The 16081-nt window shown below is 36.5% G+C and overlaps 1 protein-coding gene across 1 annotated transcript in view; it reads right to left on the bottom strand.

Moving 5' to 3' along the window:
- MEIOB (meiosis specific with OB-fold) overlaps positions 1-16081 on the bottom strand; it is a 53413-nt gene that overhangs the window by 13434 nt on the left and 23898 nt on the right. The window contains exons 7-9 of the mRNA XM_021006496.2: positions 5289-5389; positions 3596-3648; positions 3407-3502 (exon numbers count right to left, since the gene is read on the bottom strand). Of these exons, the coding sequence (XP_020862155.1) occupies positions 3407-3502; positions 3596-3648; positions 5289-5389 (250 nt within the window). The remainder of the gene's footprint in view (positions 1-3406; positions 3503-3595; positions 3649-5288; positions 5390-16081) is intronic.

The following is a 16081-nucleotide window of genomic DNA, read 5'->3' as shown; positions in this document are numbered from 1 at the left end:
AAATTACCAAAAGGAAATAGGCTACTTCAACATGATTTTGTACCATGTCAGACCACAAAAGGTCAAGGAATTTATATCTAAGAGAATAGTCGGACATGAAAGTATGGCAAATTTGACAGCTTTTAATATTTTTAGTAAAAAGTAATACTAAAATAATAGACTATAGCTTTGAAAGTTTTTACTAAAGGGAAATGCAAGTATAGTGTAAGTGACATAGACCCCCCCCTCTTTGGCTCAAGACTGGCTTGCTTACCCCACCTTCCCACAGAAATAAAATTCTGTTTTCCTCCAATCAACTCACAGAGCATCTATAGGGCTTTCAATTAGGTGGTGCAGAAGATAAGGGAGCTAGACCTGGAGTCAAGATGACTTTAGTTCAGATCCTATCTCAGAAATTTACTAGTAAGGTGACCCTAGACAAGATAGTTAACCTCAGTCTGCTTAAGTTTCCCCTGCTATAAAAGGAGATAATCTACCTCCGAGGGTTGTTGGAGACAAAACAAGATAAAAATTTGTAAAGCACTTTGGCTTTGTCTCAAGACAATGACAATGACAATGTCCCAAGGTCTAAACTAGCTTAAAGAACAGCAAGCTCAGTCAGCTCTTTAGATAGCCTGAAGATTGTTTCCTACAATTTGCTTCCAGTAGTTACCCAGCCTTCCTTCAAACTTACCAGATTTCAATCAACTCTCCCAGGCTCATTTAGTCTGAAGCACTTGTTCTTATCATCTTAATCTCCCCTGTTCTGCACCTTTGAAGCCACTGGGGCCAGTCTCCACTATCACTTTTTCTTTCCTGGTAGCTGGAATGTCTTCTCATCCTTCTGATCTCTGGCTTCTCGGTTTTTCATCTCCTGTCACTTACATTTTCTAATCTAATGCTCAAATCAGGGCCTTTTAGTGCATTAGTGATACATCTCTAACTGGGATTGAAATTTATCCTAAATCCATGTTTAATCAGGTTTAACACCAGATAGCATATACAGGCATTGGGTGGTTCAAAACTCATTTGCATAAGGCTCTCCTCTTACTTAGTGCCCTTGGTCTGCCTTTATGAGGGCTGAAACTGGTGAGAGGAAAGAGAAAAGATCCTGTTCTGGCTTCTAGCCTCAAGAGAGAAGACATGCTGTTCCATACTCTTTTTAGTCCTTAAAGGAAAGAAAGACCCTAGAAAGACACCAAAACATAGAGGAGCCAGCACTTCCACGATATTCCTATTTCCAGCTACAGGAAAGACTTTAGGGAATTTGCCTTTGAGTGAGATCTGAGACTCTTGGTTGAGCTAAGTTATGTTATTCACTCTGTGTGTATGGTTTGGCATATATTCTCCAATATGTGCTTTCTCTGATTTAGTTTGCTACTGATTTGGATAAATGGGTTTATTTACTATCTACTACATGTGTTCATTGTGGAACTGGTATTTCGTGAGAAAGGAGTCAAGCCTTTGGATATAAAACTAGAGGTACCTCTTCTCTTAAGGAAGAGTGATCACAACTTGATAGAGCACAACTTGAATCTAAAAATTATTTCTCCTAGGCTCACAATACTTAAGAGAACAGATAGATAAAATTATAGCCTGGTACTCCCTTTCTCTGAGGAGAGCAGAGTGACCAGTTTCTGGCTCCAACCTCCTACTTCCCCTCCTGGCAGGAATCAAAGTCTCCCTTGGAGAAGGGTTGGGGGAGGAGACTGTAGAGATATATATTCTTCCTTCCCTAGGAGCCACATTTAGACATATCCCTGCAGACACAAATAACTCACATGGGCAAAACAGAACACACCTACACACTCTCTGCATGTAATATTCTCATAGTCCCCCAAAAGTTTTATGATTTATAGTTTCTCAGCTCTATCCTACAAAACTCTGAAAAGAGTCATAAAAATATCTATGAAAACATAAATGAACTGATGGACAACAATGCATTGCAGCCATCCCTCCATCTTCAGTCAGTGCTTAAGCTTTTACACAACTTTTAAACAGGTCCTCCTCTCAGCATATTTATCTGAGGGGCAATCTTCTCTCAAGTCCTCAGAACTGTCTCAAGTTGTCTTTTTTACATATATGTCCTTTATCTGCCTCTTTCAACAATTAAATGGCCATTTATGAAAGGAGCAGTCTCTTGCACGAAGTAGCTAGGTGACACAATGGATAAGAGCACTGGGCTTGGAATCTGAGACTGTTCTTCCTGAGTTCAAATCCGACCTCAGACACTTCTCAGCTGTGTGACTCTGAGCAAGTCATGTACCTCTGGCTGCCCCAGTTCCTCATCTGTAAAGTGAACAGGAGAAGGAAATTTGGCAAATCACTCCTGTATCTGTGCCAGGATAACTCCAAATGGGGTCATGAGAATTGGACATGGTTGAAATGATTCAACAACACTCTTGCATAAAATTAGACTAATAATGTTAAACCACACTAATTTCTACTATTTGGAAGAAAAGGCCAATCTTAATGCTACATTCACTTTAAAGCAAAGGAATTGAGTTAATTTAAAATCAAATGGTATCAAACTCTTCCAGCCAGCAAAACTTTAAAGTGTTGCTAGAACTAAATTAAAGTGTAATTGGGAAATATTTAACAAAATACAACATAGATAAGGTAATTCATGGTTTTCTAAGCCAATATGCAGCCCACAAGGATAATTTCTATTTCACTTTGACACCATTCGTTTAAATAATTTAATTTAGAGTTTTAAAATAATTCAGATTGGCCTTCTCTCTCAAATAGTTTTATATGTTCATTTAAATGGATCCCAATGATCCTTTACCATTGACAAATAGCTAAGATTAATGTGGTTTAGTTTATCTAGTTTTCCCTTTAGTAAATGTGTGTGTGTGTGTGTGTGTGTGTGTGTGTGTGTGTGTGTGTGTGTGTGTGTGTATGTATTTACTTTTCCCCAGTAGCTCCTTGAGAGCCGGGATTGGTTTTGTTTGTCTTTTTATCCCTGCGCTTAGCACAGTGCCTAGGACATAGTAGGTCCTTAAGAAATGCTTGTGGACTGATTAATTTAAAACATTCTAGTGTTGTTGTTTTCAGTTATTTCATTTGTGTCCAACTCTTCATGACCCCATATGGGGATTTTCTTGGCCAAGGTACTGGAGTGGTTTGCCATTTCCTTCTTCAGCTTACTTTATAGATGAGGAACTGAGAGAAACAGGAATAAGTGACTTGCCCAGGGTCATACAGCTAGTAAGTGTCTGAAGCCAGATTTGAACTCAGGAAGATGAATTTTCCTGACTTCAGGCCTGGCATTCTATCCACTGTACCACCTAGCTGCCCCTAGTATTCTAGTATTAGACCTTATGGAAATGTTAAATTGACCACACTCACTTCAAATTCAAACTTCATTTATATCACTAGACTCTACAATAAGTGAATTTCAGAAAGGCATTTTGTAGATTTTTACCTGGATTAGCTGTGATAATGGTTTTCGAGATGACAGTTGCAGTCATACAGCTTCGAAATTTATCAAAATTTATTCTTATATCTGCAGCAAATATTACTGTGGGGGGAAAAGCCTATTATTTTAGTATTTGTCTTATACTTATGGGTCAGAACAACAAGGAAATATTGAGTACAGCTATGAGTATGATACCTGTTTCTCGTGGTATCCAACTCTGTGCAAGTAGAATAGATTCATTATCCCAGCTAAATAAAAGGAAATTAGTAAAAGGATGAATATACTAGTAAAAACTAATAAAGGAATACTGTTTGCAGTTTTAGAGGAGGTCAAGTGTACTGAACTGCTCATATTATTACATTGTCTTTGTATAACTGTTGCAAGCTAATAGTTTTGCTGATACTAATATTGGCAGAATTATTCCTTACATTAACATTTTGTTGTTGTTGTTGTTGTTATTCGGTCATTTTAGTCATATCTGACTCTTCATGACCCCTTTTGGGGTTTTTTTTGGTAAAGATACTGGCGTGATTTGTCATTTCCTTCTCCAGCTCACTTTACAGATGAGGAAACTGAGGCAAATAAGGTTAAGTCATTAGCCTAGGGTCACCCAGCTAGCAAGTGTTTGAGGCCAGATTTGAACTTAGGTCCTCTTGACTCTAGGGCTGGCACCCTATTTACTACACCACATTAATATTTAGTGTAGACTGTACTGAAGCTAAAAAAAATCCCTACACCCCCAAAGAACATGCATAAAGGAAATAGCTCCACATTATATTGATTCCCATTCCAATTGACTTTTTGTAGTAAACTACATTCTCACCTTCCTTCCCGTGGAAGCTACTGATGTTCAGGTTATATCTAACCTAGTATTTTATAATTTTCTCCTGTTTTACGGGTAATTCATGCATCTATTTCATAGAATATTTAATTCATAAATCAGACATGTATTTTTTATTCTAAAACTACATGTTTTCTCTTGGCATTTTGTTTTAATTAATTACCACTCTTCTCTCTGCCTTGTCATTACCTGAAAATTAATGATGTGCAATTATTAACTCTTTCAGGCCATTTAGACCCAATTGGCACTGTGGATTAAATGGTACCATAGAGCCTGGTAAGAGTTAAGGTACCTCCTTTCTATATATCATTGATTAGAGTCTACTCACGACTTTTTTCTTCAGAATCTATTAGCTCTAAATATTACTTAATCCATCTTTGGAATCAAATTTCTGACAGGTTACATTTGGTATCATCTTTACATGATTTTAGCATAACTTACTACCAGAGAATGACAGGTTCTAGTGAAAATTGGATACACTAACTATTAAAACACTTCACTAAATACAATTTGTTATAAATTATAAATATATATATATAAATATAAATGATTGTCTGTTTAAAACTATATCCAAAGAGTTTATTATTTTGTTGTGTTTCAGTAGGAAGAATGTTAGATTTAGAGGCAGAGAGTCTGGGTTCAAATTCTGGCTTTGTTACTTCCTACTTGTGTGGTCTTTGACCTCTTTGGGCTTCAGTTGCCTCATGTATAAAATGAGGAGTTTGGACTAAATGACCTCTAAGATTCCTTCTAACTCTTGACTCTATAACCTCTCAGTATAAGTCTTACAGAATAGATTCTAAGAATAGTGTTATAGTACATATCCAGAGTAATAGTAAATATATGAGCATGTGAATGCCTTCAAGTTTTAAGGCATTATTTCACTTCCCTATTTTAAAAAAAAGAAAATTTTTTATGAAAGGAAACCTTTTTCTCTTGATGAGTTTAAGTAGTTCTTAGTAATGTAAAGCATTAAAATAACTAAATAGATCTCATTCTTTTATTTTATGCTTTCATTCATGGTTCAAAATAGGAAAGGTATTTTACCATAGCATTGCAAAAGAAGACTCTGTTTCATCATATAGCTTTACTTCACATCTCTGACCCTTTCTTCTGTCTGAGGTTGTAAAGTATTTCGGTTCTCCAATCTTAACAAAATAAAAAAAACCAAACCATTACATTTCATCCACAATCACAGTAGATACTTACATACTTGTTGATTAACTAAAATATAAAAGGGTTACCCATTAAAGTACCAAAGTGGAAACATTAAAACTAATAAATAGTAATTTGCAATGATAAGCTTTTGATTAAAAATAGCTGGCATGACAAAATATTTAAAATAATTTATTTATGCTTTACAAAGTACTTGCACAGATATTATCTTATTTGAGTCTCACAAGCCTGTGATGTAAGCAGGCATTATTGTTTTCATTATGTGATGAAGAAATGAAGGGTCAGAGAGGCTGACTTGCCTAGGGACTCAAAGACAGGTCTTCCAATTCCAAGTTCAGTGCTCTTTCTACTATATTACCTGCAAGGTTCTGTTTTGGGCCTCTTTAATTCTTTCTCTTTTCTATCCCTTAGTGATTGCATCTATTTCTTTGCCTTCATTCATCGCCTCTATGTAGATGACTCCCAAATCTATATGGGTAGCTCCAACCTCTCCCCAGAGCCCTTGATTCACATCAGCTTATTGCTAGACATCTCTAACTGGATGGCTTGCTGACATCTCCAACTCAATATGTCTATAACTGAACTCATCATCTATTAAAATTTACCCTTGTTTCCATTTTGTACATACATACGTCTCTAGAAGGATGTGCATGCATTGAGAGGCTAGCATCAGAGACAGATGCTAAAACAGTGACAAAGCCAGATGAAGTGAAGGATACCTACATACTACTGCATCATTCAGTCCCTTAGGATAATTTCAGTGAGAGTAGGAGGCAAGGGAAACAAAGCCTGAAAGAGGCCTATACATCAGTGAGTAAGAGCAGAAAGAAACATAGCAAGGAAATATATGTCAGAAAGAAATGTGGCTTAGGGCTTCACCATGGATACAAATCCACAGACTTTCTCCTTGCTGCTGTTAGATAGAATAGTAGGGAACCAAACGCATCAAGGAACAACCTGAACCTATCTCTTCACAGGTATTGTGGATCAAATGGACTGTGTAGGTCCAAGACAGATGGTAGACACAACAGTGGGTAAGGATGCTTGATGCCCTTTGAAAAAGGGAGGAGAATTTTCCTGACAGAAAATTGTAGGAGCCCATTCTTCACTTTTTATCCTATTAAATCAACTCAAACACTTTGGTGTGAAAAGTCAGCTATTTGTACTGAGTCAATCTGGGTGACTCCATTTTAAAACCTTGTTTATAATGGCAGGGGGCATGCTCACTAATGCCATCTCCCATGATACTAATGAGGGAGGAGCTGAGGTTGCCCTAATCCATCTTATAATTACATAAACCAATCAATACTTTTACCTTTATATGGAAGTTGCTTACTGCTGTCTAATAAAAAGCAGTGCATAGCTTGAATCAAGGCCCGCCCACCCAATGCTTGCTGCCTTGGCCTGCTAAATAAAGTCCTTTAAACTTTACCTGAGTTTGCCTTACTAATCAGGGTGAGACCTAAACCAGGATTTCTTTTAACATTGGTCTCAGGTCTCCTTTATACTTTTAAAAATAATTGAAGACCCAAAAGAGCTTTTATTTACATAGGTTATATCTGTTGATATTTACCATAACAGAAATTTAAATGACTTAGTGTGAAAATATTTTTGACCTTGCAGACCCCCTGAAAGGATCCCCAGGAAAACCTGGACCATACTTTATGAATTCTTGGGTTAAATAAAAGCTTTAATAGAGTTGATGTCTTATTATCTTGAATTCTTGCAGTAGAACTCAAGGCCCCTTTTGGGAGAGAAAAATAAGTCATGTACGAATGTTCCCAGGTTTTACTGGGGTGTGAGTATGAGTCATAGAGATTTGGTAGAATACACTTAGCCAGAGAGAGTTTGTGGGAAACATGAGCCGGGAGACTGGTACAAGATGACAGAGTAAGATGCAGCATAAAGCCCAACTCTCTTCCACAACTGCTCCAACCAGGATCAAGCAAAAAACACCAGACCACGTGGTAATTAAGAAAATCAAAAAGAAATCACAGTGGATTGTTTTTGCAGCCCAGGTCAGCACAAGGAAATAGTCAAACGCCTGTAGGTACTAGGGAGTGGTTCAAACCAGAAAGGTCCATACAGACCTTCTAGAACGTAGGTGGAGGCAAGGTACTGCAGCAGGGAGTATGGAAAAGGGGTAAGCCGGAAGCTTTGTTATTCTGACCTAGGAGTAAGGTCACAGATTTAGTATGGATGGAGACTGGGTCCTGTTGCTATATACCAAGCCAGGGAGCAGGCACAGGGAAGATTCTTCAGCTGTGTTGCTCTGAGCCTGTAGCTGGTTTTCAAGCCTTTCAGCATAGATCAGGGATGAGGCCTGCAATCAACAGCTGTGTACCTGGGCAGGAAGTGCAATGCAAGAGTAAGTCTGCAACTTTGTCTCTCTGACCCCAGAGCAGGGTCAAGGAAGAAGAGAGGCTAGGCCTGCAGCTGTGTAGGGGCAAGAAGCATGAATCAGGGGTGAATCTGCAGTTCTGTTATTCTGAATGTGAAGAGCTTTTTAGTTAACTGATAGAGGCTGCAGACAGCTCTAGCAGCTGTCTACTAGAGCTCCAATAAAGGGCAAACCTACAGTGGTACTGCCAGATCCAAACCTGGACTAGAAGCCTGCAAAGATTAGATTAGAAGGACAGTTATTAGACCATAACCAAGATCATATTGCTTAGGGCATGCCAAAAGTTTGCAACTCCCTAGCTTGAGTCAACCCTAAGATCCTTGAAGAATACAGCATTTAATATTCAAAGAAAGTAGCATTACAACCCCCAGATAATACAGATCAGGACCAGATAAGGCCTAAGCATTCCCTGTAGAAGTGCAAGTAGCCCAGTTCAAACACAAAGCATCAATTCACGGAGTAAAGCTAAAAGAACATGTAAACAGAAAGATAACAATGATAAAGAATCAGGAATACCCAAGACACAAATCCAGAAGAAGAAAATAACTCCACAATATCAGCAAGCAAACCCTCAAACAAAAACACAGCTTGGTCAAAAGGTCAATTAGAATTCCTAGAAGAGATGAAGGAAATGTTTTTTAAATGACATGAAGAATGAATGAGAGCAAAAATAAAAAATAATGAATAAGAGCTCTAGAGGAAAAGATTTGAAGGAGAATAAATAACTCAGTACAAGAAGTAGAAAATTGTACCCAAGTAATATGCTCTCTGAAAGTTAGAATAGATAAAACAAAAGAAAATGACCTCACCAGACAATAAATATTAGGACAAAATCAAAAGACTGGGGGAAAAGATAAGAAAATTTAAGGCATTTTGTATAAAAAACAACTGACCTGGAAAATAGGTCAAGAGTAAAATACATGAAAGGTAAAAAAGGTAAAAAACCTGAAAGTTATTATCAAAAAAAAACCCAAAAAACAAAAGCTTGGATACCACATTTCAAGAAATCATAAGTAAAAACTGCTCAGACCTGTTAGAATTAGAGGGCAAAGTGAAAAATAGAAAGAGTCCAACAGTCACCCCCTAAACAAAATTCCAAAATGAAAACTCCCAGGGATGTCATAGCCAAAATCCAGAATGACTAGGTAAAATAAAAAATACTGCAATATGCAGAAAAAGGAGAGTTCAAGTTCTGCGGATTCACAGTTAGTATAACAAGATTTGGAAACTACAACTATCAATATAGAAGAGGAGAGCTTGTAATACAATACGCCAAAAGGCAAAATATATAGTCTCACAATGAAAAATAAATCACTCAACAAAACTGAATATCTTTAAGGGAAAAATTATATTTTTAATGAAATAAAAAACTTCCAAGTATTTCTGGTGAAAACAACAGAGCTGAAGAGAATCTTCAAAATATAAACACAAGAGTCAAGAGACATAAAAAGATAAACGTTTGAGCAATCGGAAGAGACTAAACAAGGATAATAATAATAACGGTTAACATTTATAGAGTGCTTTCTATGTGCCAGGCACTGTGCTAAGTGCTTTACAATTATTAGCTCATTTGATCCTCACAACAATCCTAAGAGAATCCTAGGTGCTATTATTACTCCCACTTTACAGATAAGGAAGCAAAAAATACTTGATTTTTAAAAGAGATAACTAGGAAAACTACATTATCCTTAAAGGCATTATGGACAATGAGTACCAAATGGCATAGCAAAAATCTAAATGCTTACAGGAAAAATTAAATTAATTACAAGGAAAAATAGATTGTAAAACTATAGTAGCTGGGGATACAATACACCTTCAAGCTTAGACATGTTTAACCAAAAAAAAAAAAAGGAAGAAGTAAAGGACCCAAATAGGGCTTTAGAAAATGAGATATAGATTTTTGGCAATTACTGAGTGGGAAAAGAAAGGAGTGTACATATTTATCTGCATGGCATGACAGTTTTACAAAAATTAATTGAAACAATAACTTTAGCAAAGTTACAAGATGTAAAATAAATCCAGATAAACCATCATCATTTTTTTATATTACCAACCAAATCCAACAGGAAGATATAAATTCCATTCAAAATATCTACAGAATATATAAAATGTCTGGTATTCTATCTAGCAAGCTACACACAGGAACTATACAAATACTACTGCAAAATACTCTTTATGGAAATAAAGACAGAGCTACATATTTAGAGAAATACAAAAAACCTCAAGGAAAGTCTTGGGACCCCGTACAAATTGCTTATGGACAGGCCAAGCTAATATAATGAAAATGTCATACTGCATCTGGACATTAACTCAGTGGAATCAGTTCTATATAGGAAATGAAGTCAGTTAAGCCTTCTTCCTCTCTCTTCCCCACCAGAGGCTAAAGCGATACAGGGGCGATGCAGCCCCAAGATGTTTAGGGAAAATGTTTATACAAGGTTCTTGCCGTACCTCTGAAGTAAATATCCCCTTATAAAGACAATTGATATTAAGTAGTTAAATGGAACTGAGGAGCTAGTCACTGGCCCCTAACAAAACCATAACCACATGGTTTTTAACATTACCAAAAACCACAGTCATCAGGGTCTCAAGGTGATGGTAGTAGAGAAGAGAAACACCTCCAACAGCTCACATTTACCCCCCTAAAGCCCTGAGAAAAGATGCAACTCACCTAATTTTAAAGGAGGGACAGAGGGACATACTACATAGATATAAAAAAATCACATTATAAATAAATTAGAAGAGCAAAGAAGAAAATACCTATGAGAACTATGAATGGGGGAAATTTCATTGAAAAAAAGGGATAGAGAGGATCACAGAAGGGAAAAAAAGATAATCTTGACTATATAAATTAAAAAGTTTTTGCACAAACAAAAACGATGCAGTTAAAATCATTACATTGAAACAATGCAGGGAAATCATTAACTGGGGGGAAAACCTTTGAAGCAAGTTTATCTGATGAAGGTCTCATATCTGAGATAGAAAAGAAACTGATTTAAATTTACAAGAATAAGAGACATTTCCAATAGATAAATGGTCAAATGTTATGAACAGGCAGTTTTCAAAAGAAGAAATCTAAGGTATCAACAACCAAATAAAATGTTCCAAATTATTAATCATTAGAAAAATGCTAATCAAAGCAACTCTAAGGTTGCTAACCCATCTGATTGTCAAAGATGACAAAATATGATGATGATAAATGTTGAAGAAGTCATGGGAAAACAGGCATATTCATGCACTGTTGGTGGAGCTATGAATTGATCCAGTTAAATGATATAGTTTCCATTCTGGAAAACAATTTGGAATTATGCCTCTAAAATCACTAAAATGTGGATACCCTTTGACTCAGTGATACTATTACTAGGCTTGTGCTCTAAAGATATCAAAGAGGCAGCTAGGTGGTATGGTGGATAGAGCACTGGCCCTGAAGTCAGGAGGACCTGAGTTCAAATCTGGCCTCAGACCAAACACTTGACACTTACTAGCTGTGTGACCCTTGGCAAGTCACTTAACCCCAACTGCCTAAACAAAAAAAAAAGTGCTTAAAGATATCAAAGAAAGAGGAAAAGGACATACACATACAAAACTATGTTTGAAGTGGCAGAGAACTGGAAATTAAGGAAGTGCCCATTAATTGGAAAATAGTTGAACATGTTATATGACTTTAATGGAATGCTATTGAGCTAAAAGAAATGATGAAAGGGACAGTTTCAGAGATACTTGTAGGAATTGAAGCAAAGAGAAATAAGCATAACCAGGACAATAATTCGTGCAATAACAACATTGTAAAGACAAACAACTTGGAAAAATTAAGAAAATCTGATCAGTTAACTGACTGACCACAATTGCAGAAGATTGATGATAGAGCATGATGGACTTGACATGCAGACTAATACATGTTTTTGGATATGGCTAATGTGGGAACTTGTTTTTGCTTGACTATACATATTTATTACAAGGGTTTTGTTTTTCTCTTTTCAGTCTGGGAGGTTGGTGGAGTAGGAGGGAAAAGAAAGCTTAAGATAGGGTTTCTTCCCACCCATCTACTCCCCTCTCCCCCCAAAAAGAAAGAGAATAGAAGAAACATCAGAAAGAATCATTGACAAGTAGGGTAGCATTGAAAATTCCATATTGAATTTATTATATATTTTTTAAGTCAAACAAGATCTACATAATAGAGATTTGCAGTTTTGTGTATAATGATCTTCTCCTGTTCTACAATGCTTATGGAAAAAGTAATTTTATTTATTTCTATTAAGGTCAAAATAAAGAGAAAAAAAAGAATCATGAGTCAGATATTGACAATCCTAGAGTTCACTTCAGTGGAAGCATGAACCAGAGAAATTGTGAGAGACCCTACTGTATGTAATGTGTGCCCAAGCATGTGCAGTTCAAACTGGCTTATTAGAATTAATTGTTAAATTTTCAGTATGAACATCTATACCTAGAAATTGGCAAATGCTATGGGTCAGGCCTTGAGTTATTGCTTTGCTGATCTAAACTTAAGAAAGTGATGGAGAAAATGTTGAAAATGCAGATTAAACTTAAAAGTGTGTCCTATGTACATTTTTTGAAAGCCAGTTGTTAAACATTTACCAGCACACCCCTGCTTACTCTCTTAGCTCTTTGAATTGTTTACCTGGGAAATGGAGTGATGACTGAGAGAGATATTGGTAGAAAATATTCCTGACATATATGAGGAAAGTAACTACCTCTCCCCTCTTAACCAGGGTCCCAGCGAATTCCTGATTGTTAAGAGAAAAAGTCCAACAGTAGGAGAAAAGGATATCCTGTGGCATCCTGGTCCAGCTTCCTTTCTTCTACCTTAGATTTGGACTTTTGTGCTGTCATGTGAGTGATGGGTGTAAGGGCCAGTGACCAAGACCACCTGAAAAGGTGAAGAAACTACAACTAATATTTTACCCTGAAGATACAGTATCTAAAGATGGATACCAGGAGCCAGAAGCAATGAATAACCTGATTGCTGAGACCACCAGCTATTGCAGATCCTATTGTGCTGGTGCACCAAAGAAGGAGTCTGATTTCCTTCACAGTATTCCCTGCTTTCCCTTGTTTCTTCTATTCCATGGTCCAAAAATGAGGCACAGACATCCTCTTTCTTAATTCATTTTACATTAGTGTATGATCAAGAGTCCCCTCAGATGTACTTGCATATCTGGGAGGGTAACCATTTGGAAGATGGCTAGATGCAGATGTTTCCATAGGAGCACTTGATTGAGTTCCTTTCCACCCCATTCTATACACAATAAACTACAAGATCACAACTTTTAAGGATCTGAGTCCTGTGAATGTGAGTAACTAACTACAACCAAAGAGAAAGAGCCCAGATGAGGTAGGGAGTACATGAACTACTTATTGCCCATGGATTTAGTAGTTTAATATTTTGAACAAGGTTCCGTTATATCCCCCAGATTTATTTCAGACTTGGTCAAGCAGGAATTTTTCCAAATGGCTCAGAGTCACAACCAAAACTTGGGCTTGTGATGGCGGTTAGGAGTAGCATTTGAAGGTTGACTGCCATCTGGTGGCCAGTAGGATAACTTTTTAGGGAAACTCCCTTTCATGAACCAGAGGGAAACTGAGGATGCCACTGTACTGGTGGTGGACTAGAACACTATCTAGTGGACAACAACGGTATTGCACAGTCTTAAGGCATCATTTCAGGGGACCCAAGAACTTCTGGTGAATTAAGGCCAAACGTGTCACAAGTGTTTTACCACAAAACTGTACCCAGCTCCTCATATCAAGGGGGAATGCACTGACACCAGGTAAGAAAAGATGAAAATGTCTCCAGAGTTGTGTGGTTGATCGTTGCATTGGTAAAGTTCTCAAGTCTTTCATAGTTGAGATTTTTTTTCCCCCTACTCAACTGTTTCCCATCTAATTATAGCTGCACTGATTTTGTGTGTACAAAAGCTTTTCAACTTTATGTACTCAAAATTTAACATGTTAGTTTCAAAGTTGTATTGCTTGTTTGTCCCCTGTTCTCTTCTGTGCTTTTTAAAAAAATGCTACAATTATTATTTTTTTGGCACCACTATCACTAGTACCCCTTTTCCTCACAAATCCCTCTCCACCAAATTAAAAACAAGTATTCCTTGTAACAAATAAGTATAGTCCAGGAAAACAAATATGTACATTGGCTATGTTTGAAAATGTAGATCTCAGTCTGCCCCATGAGAACTCCATCTCTCCATTAGATAGTAGTAGTAAGCTTTGAAACTCACATGTTGAATTTACTATATTATTTTTTAAAATAGTTGTACATAATAGAGATTCACAGTTTCATGTACATTCCTCTTCGTTTTGTGTATCTGGAAATACTCATGTTTGTTTATGATTGTCAAATTCAGAATTACAAAAAAATTAAAATTTTAAATAAAAAAGCACGATTGTATAAGTATAGGATTTTATACTTAGCCCTATTAACTTTTACCTTATTAAAAATGAACAAATTAGAAGAACTGGAGAGGAGATACCTTTCACAGTTATGGGTAGAGTAACAGTTTTTGTTCAGATAAGTCCAAGCATTAGAAGATCATAACAGAAGATAAAATGGACAATTGTGAGTACGTATAATCAAAAAGATTTGGTATAAGCAAAATCAAAGCAGTTAAAATTAGAAGGGAAAGCTAACTAAGAAAAATCTTTGTAGCAAACTTCACTGACAAAGGTCTGATATACAAGATATAAAAGAAATTGGTGCAAATATATAATGAGAATAAAAGCCACTTCCCAATAGGCAAGTGGTCAAAAGATATGAATAAGCAGTCCTCGAAAGAAGAAATACAAACTATCAACAGCCATATGAAAAGATGCTCCAAATCACTCATAAGAGAAGTACAAATTAAAACAACTCTGAAGTTCTACCTCACACTAGCAAATTGGCAAAGTTGGAAAAAGAAGGGAAATGGCAATTGTTGGAGGAGAGGTAGGAAAACTGTCACTGTAGTTATGAATTGGTCCAATCGTTCTGGAAAACGAATTTGGAACTATACCCCCAAGTCATTAAACTGTGTAAATCCTTTGATCCAGTTATACCATTTGTTGCTGGGTTGTTTCTGTCATGTGTGACTCTTCATGACCCCATTTGGGGTTTTATTGGCAGAGACACTGGAGTGGTTTGCCATTTTCTTCTCCAGCTCACTTTACAGATAAGGAACTGAAGCAAACAGGGTAAGTGATTTGTTCAGAGTCACACAGCTGATAAGTGTCTGAGGCTGGATTTGAACTTATGAAGATGAATCTTTCTGATTTCAAGCCCAGTGCTCTTATCCACTGCACCATCTAGCTGCCAGAGCCGCCAGTGATACCTCTACTAGGCTTATATCCCCAAAAGATCTTTTAGTATTTTATTTTTCCTCAGTTACATGTAAAAACAATTTTAACATTCGTTTTTAAAACATTGAATCTCAAAGAGATCAAAGAAGGGGAGTGCCCATCAATGAAAGAATGGTTGAACAAATTATGATATAGCAATGAAATAAAATATTATTGCCCATAAGAAACGACAAAAGAGACAGATTCAGAGAAGACAGAAGACTTCTCTATAAACTAGTGAATTGAGGAAACAGTCTGCATGATTTCATTTTAAAGAAAATCAACTGTGAAAGACAAAAACTTTGATCAATGCAATGACCAACCACAGCTCCAAAAGACCAATGATAAATCATGCTTTCGAGGTGATGGATTAGGGGTACAGAATTAAACATACATATTCAAGAATGACCAGTATGTGGATTTGCTTTGCTTGACTATATATTTGTTATAAGAAAAGGCTTTTTTGTGCATGGGTGGAAAAGTTATGGAGAAGAGATGTAGAGTTAGTGATAGTGATATCAGAAAAAAAAAAGAAAAAAAACCCAATCATTTAAAAATACACAGAACAGAGAATAAAATTTAGAGGGAGACACTGACAAGCATGACTGGGGACCACCATGTTGAATTTGTTACTTTTTTAAAAGTCAAGATGTATATGGTGAAAAATTATAGTGTTGTTTGTGATGTTCTTTTTCTGTTCTTAGTATTTAGAGATGCTCATGCTTACTAATATTTATCAAATTAATAATAATTAAAAATAATATTTTTTAAAGAAAATCAGGGTGACAGCTAAACTTCTTGAGTCCTGTTGTATCTCCTTCACTTTCTGCTTTCATTCAGATATAACTAACATTGGCTCAGCAATAATACTCACTAGTTCTTTCATTACTTTGAATTATAGTTTATCCAGGACTGCTGATTT

Source organism: Phascolarctos cinereus, unplaced genomic scaffold (assembly GCF_003287225.1).
Source record: "Phascolarctos cinereus isolate Bilbo 61053 unplaced genomic scaffold, phaCin_HiC Scaffold_4;HRSCAF=312, whole genome shotgun sequence".
In the NCBI taxonomy this organism is placed as follows: Eukaryota; Metazoa; Chordata; class Mammalia; order Diprotodontia; family Phascolarctidae; genus Phascolarctos; species Phascolarctos cinereus.
The sequence above is the reverse complement of the archived record's forward strand: the minus strand, read 5'-3'. Positions and strand labels throughout refer to the sequence as shown.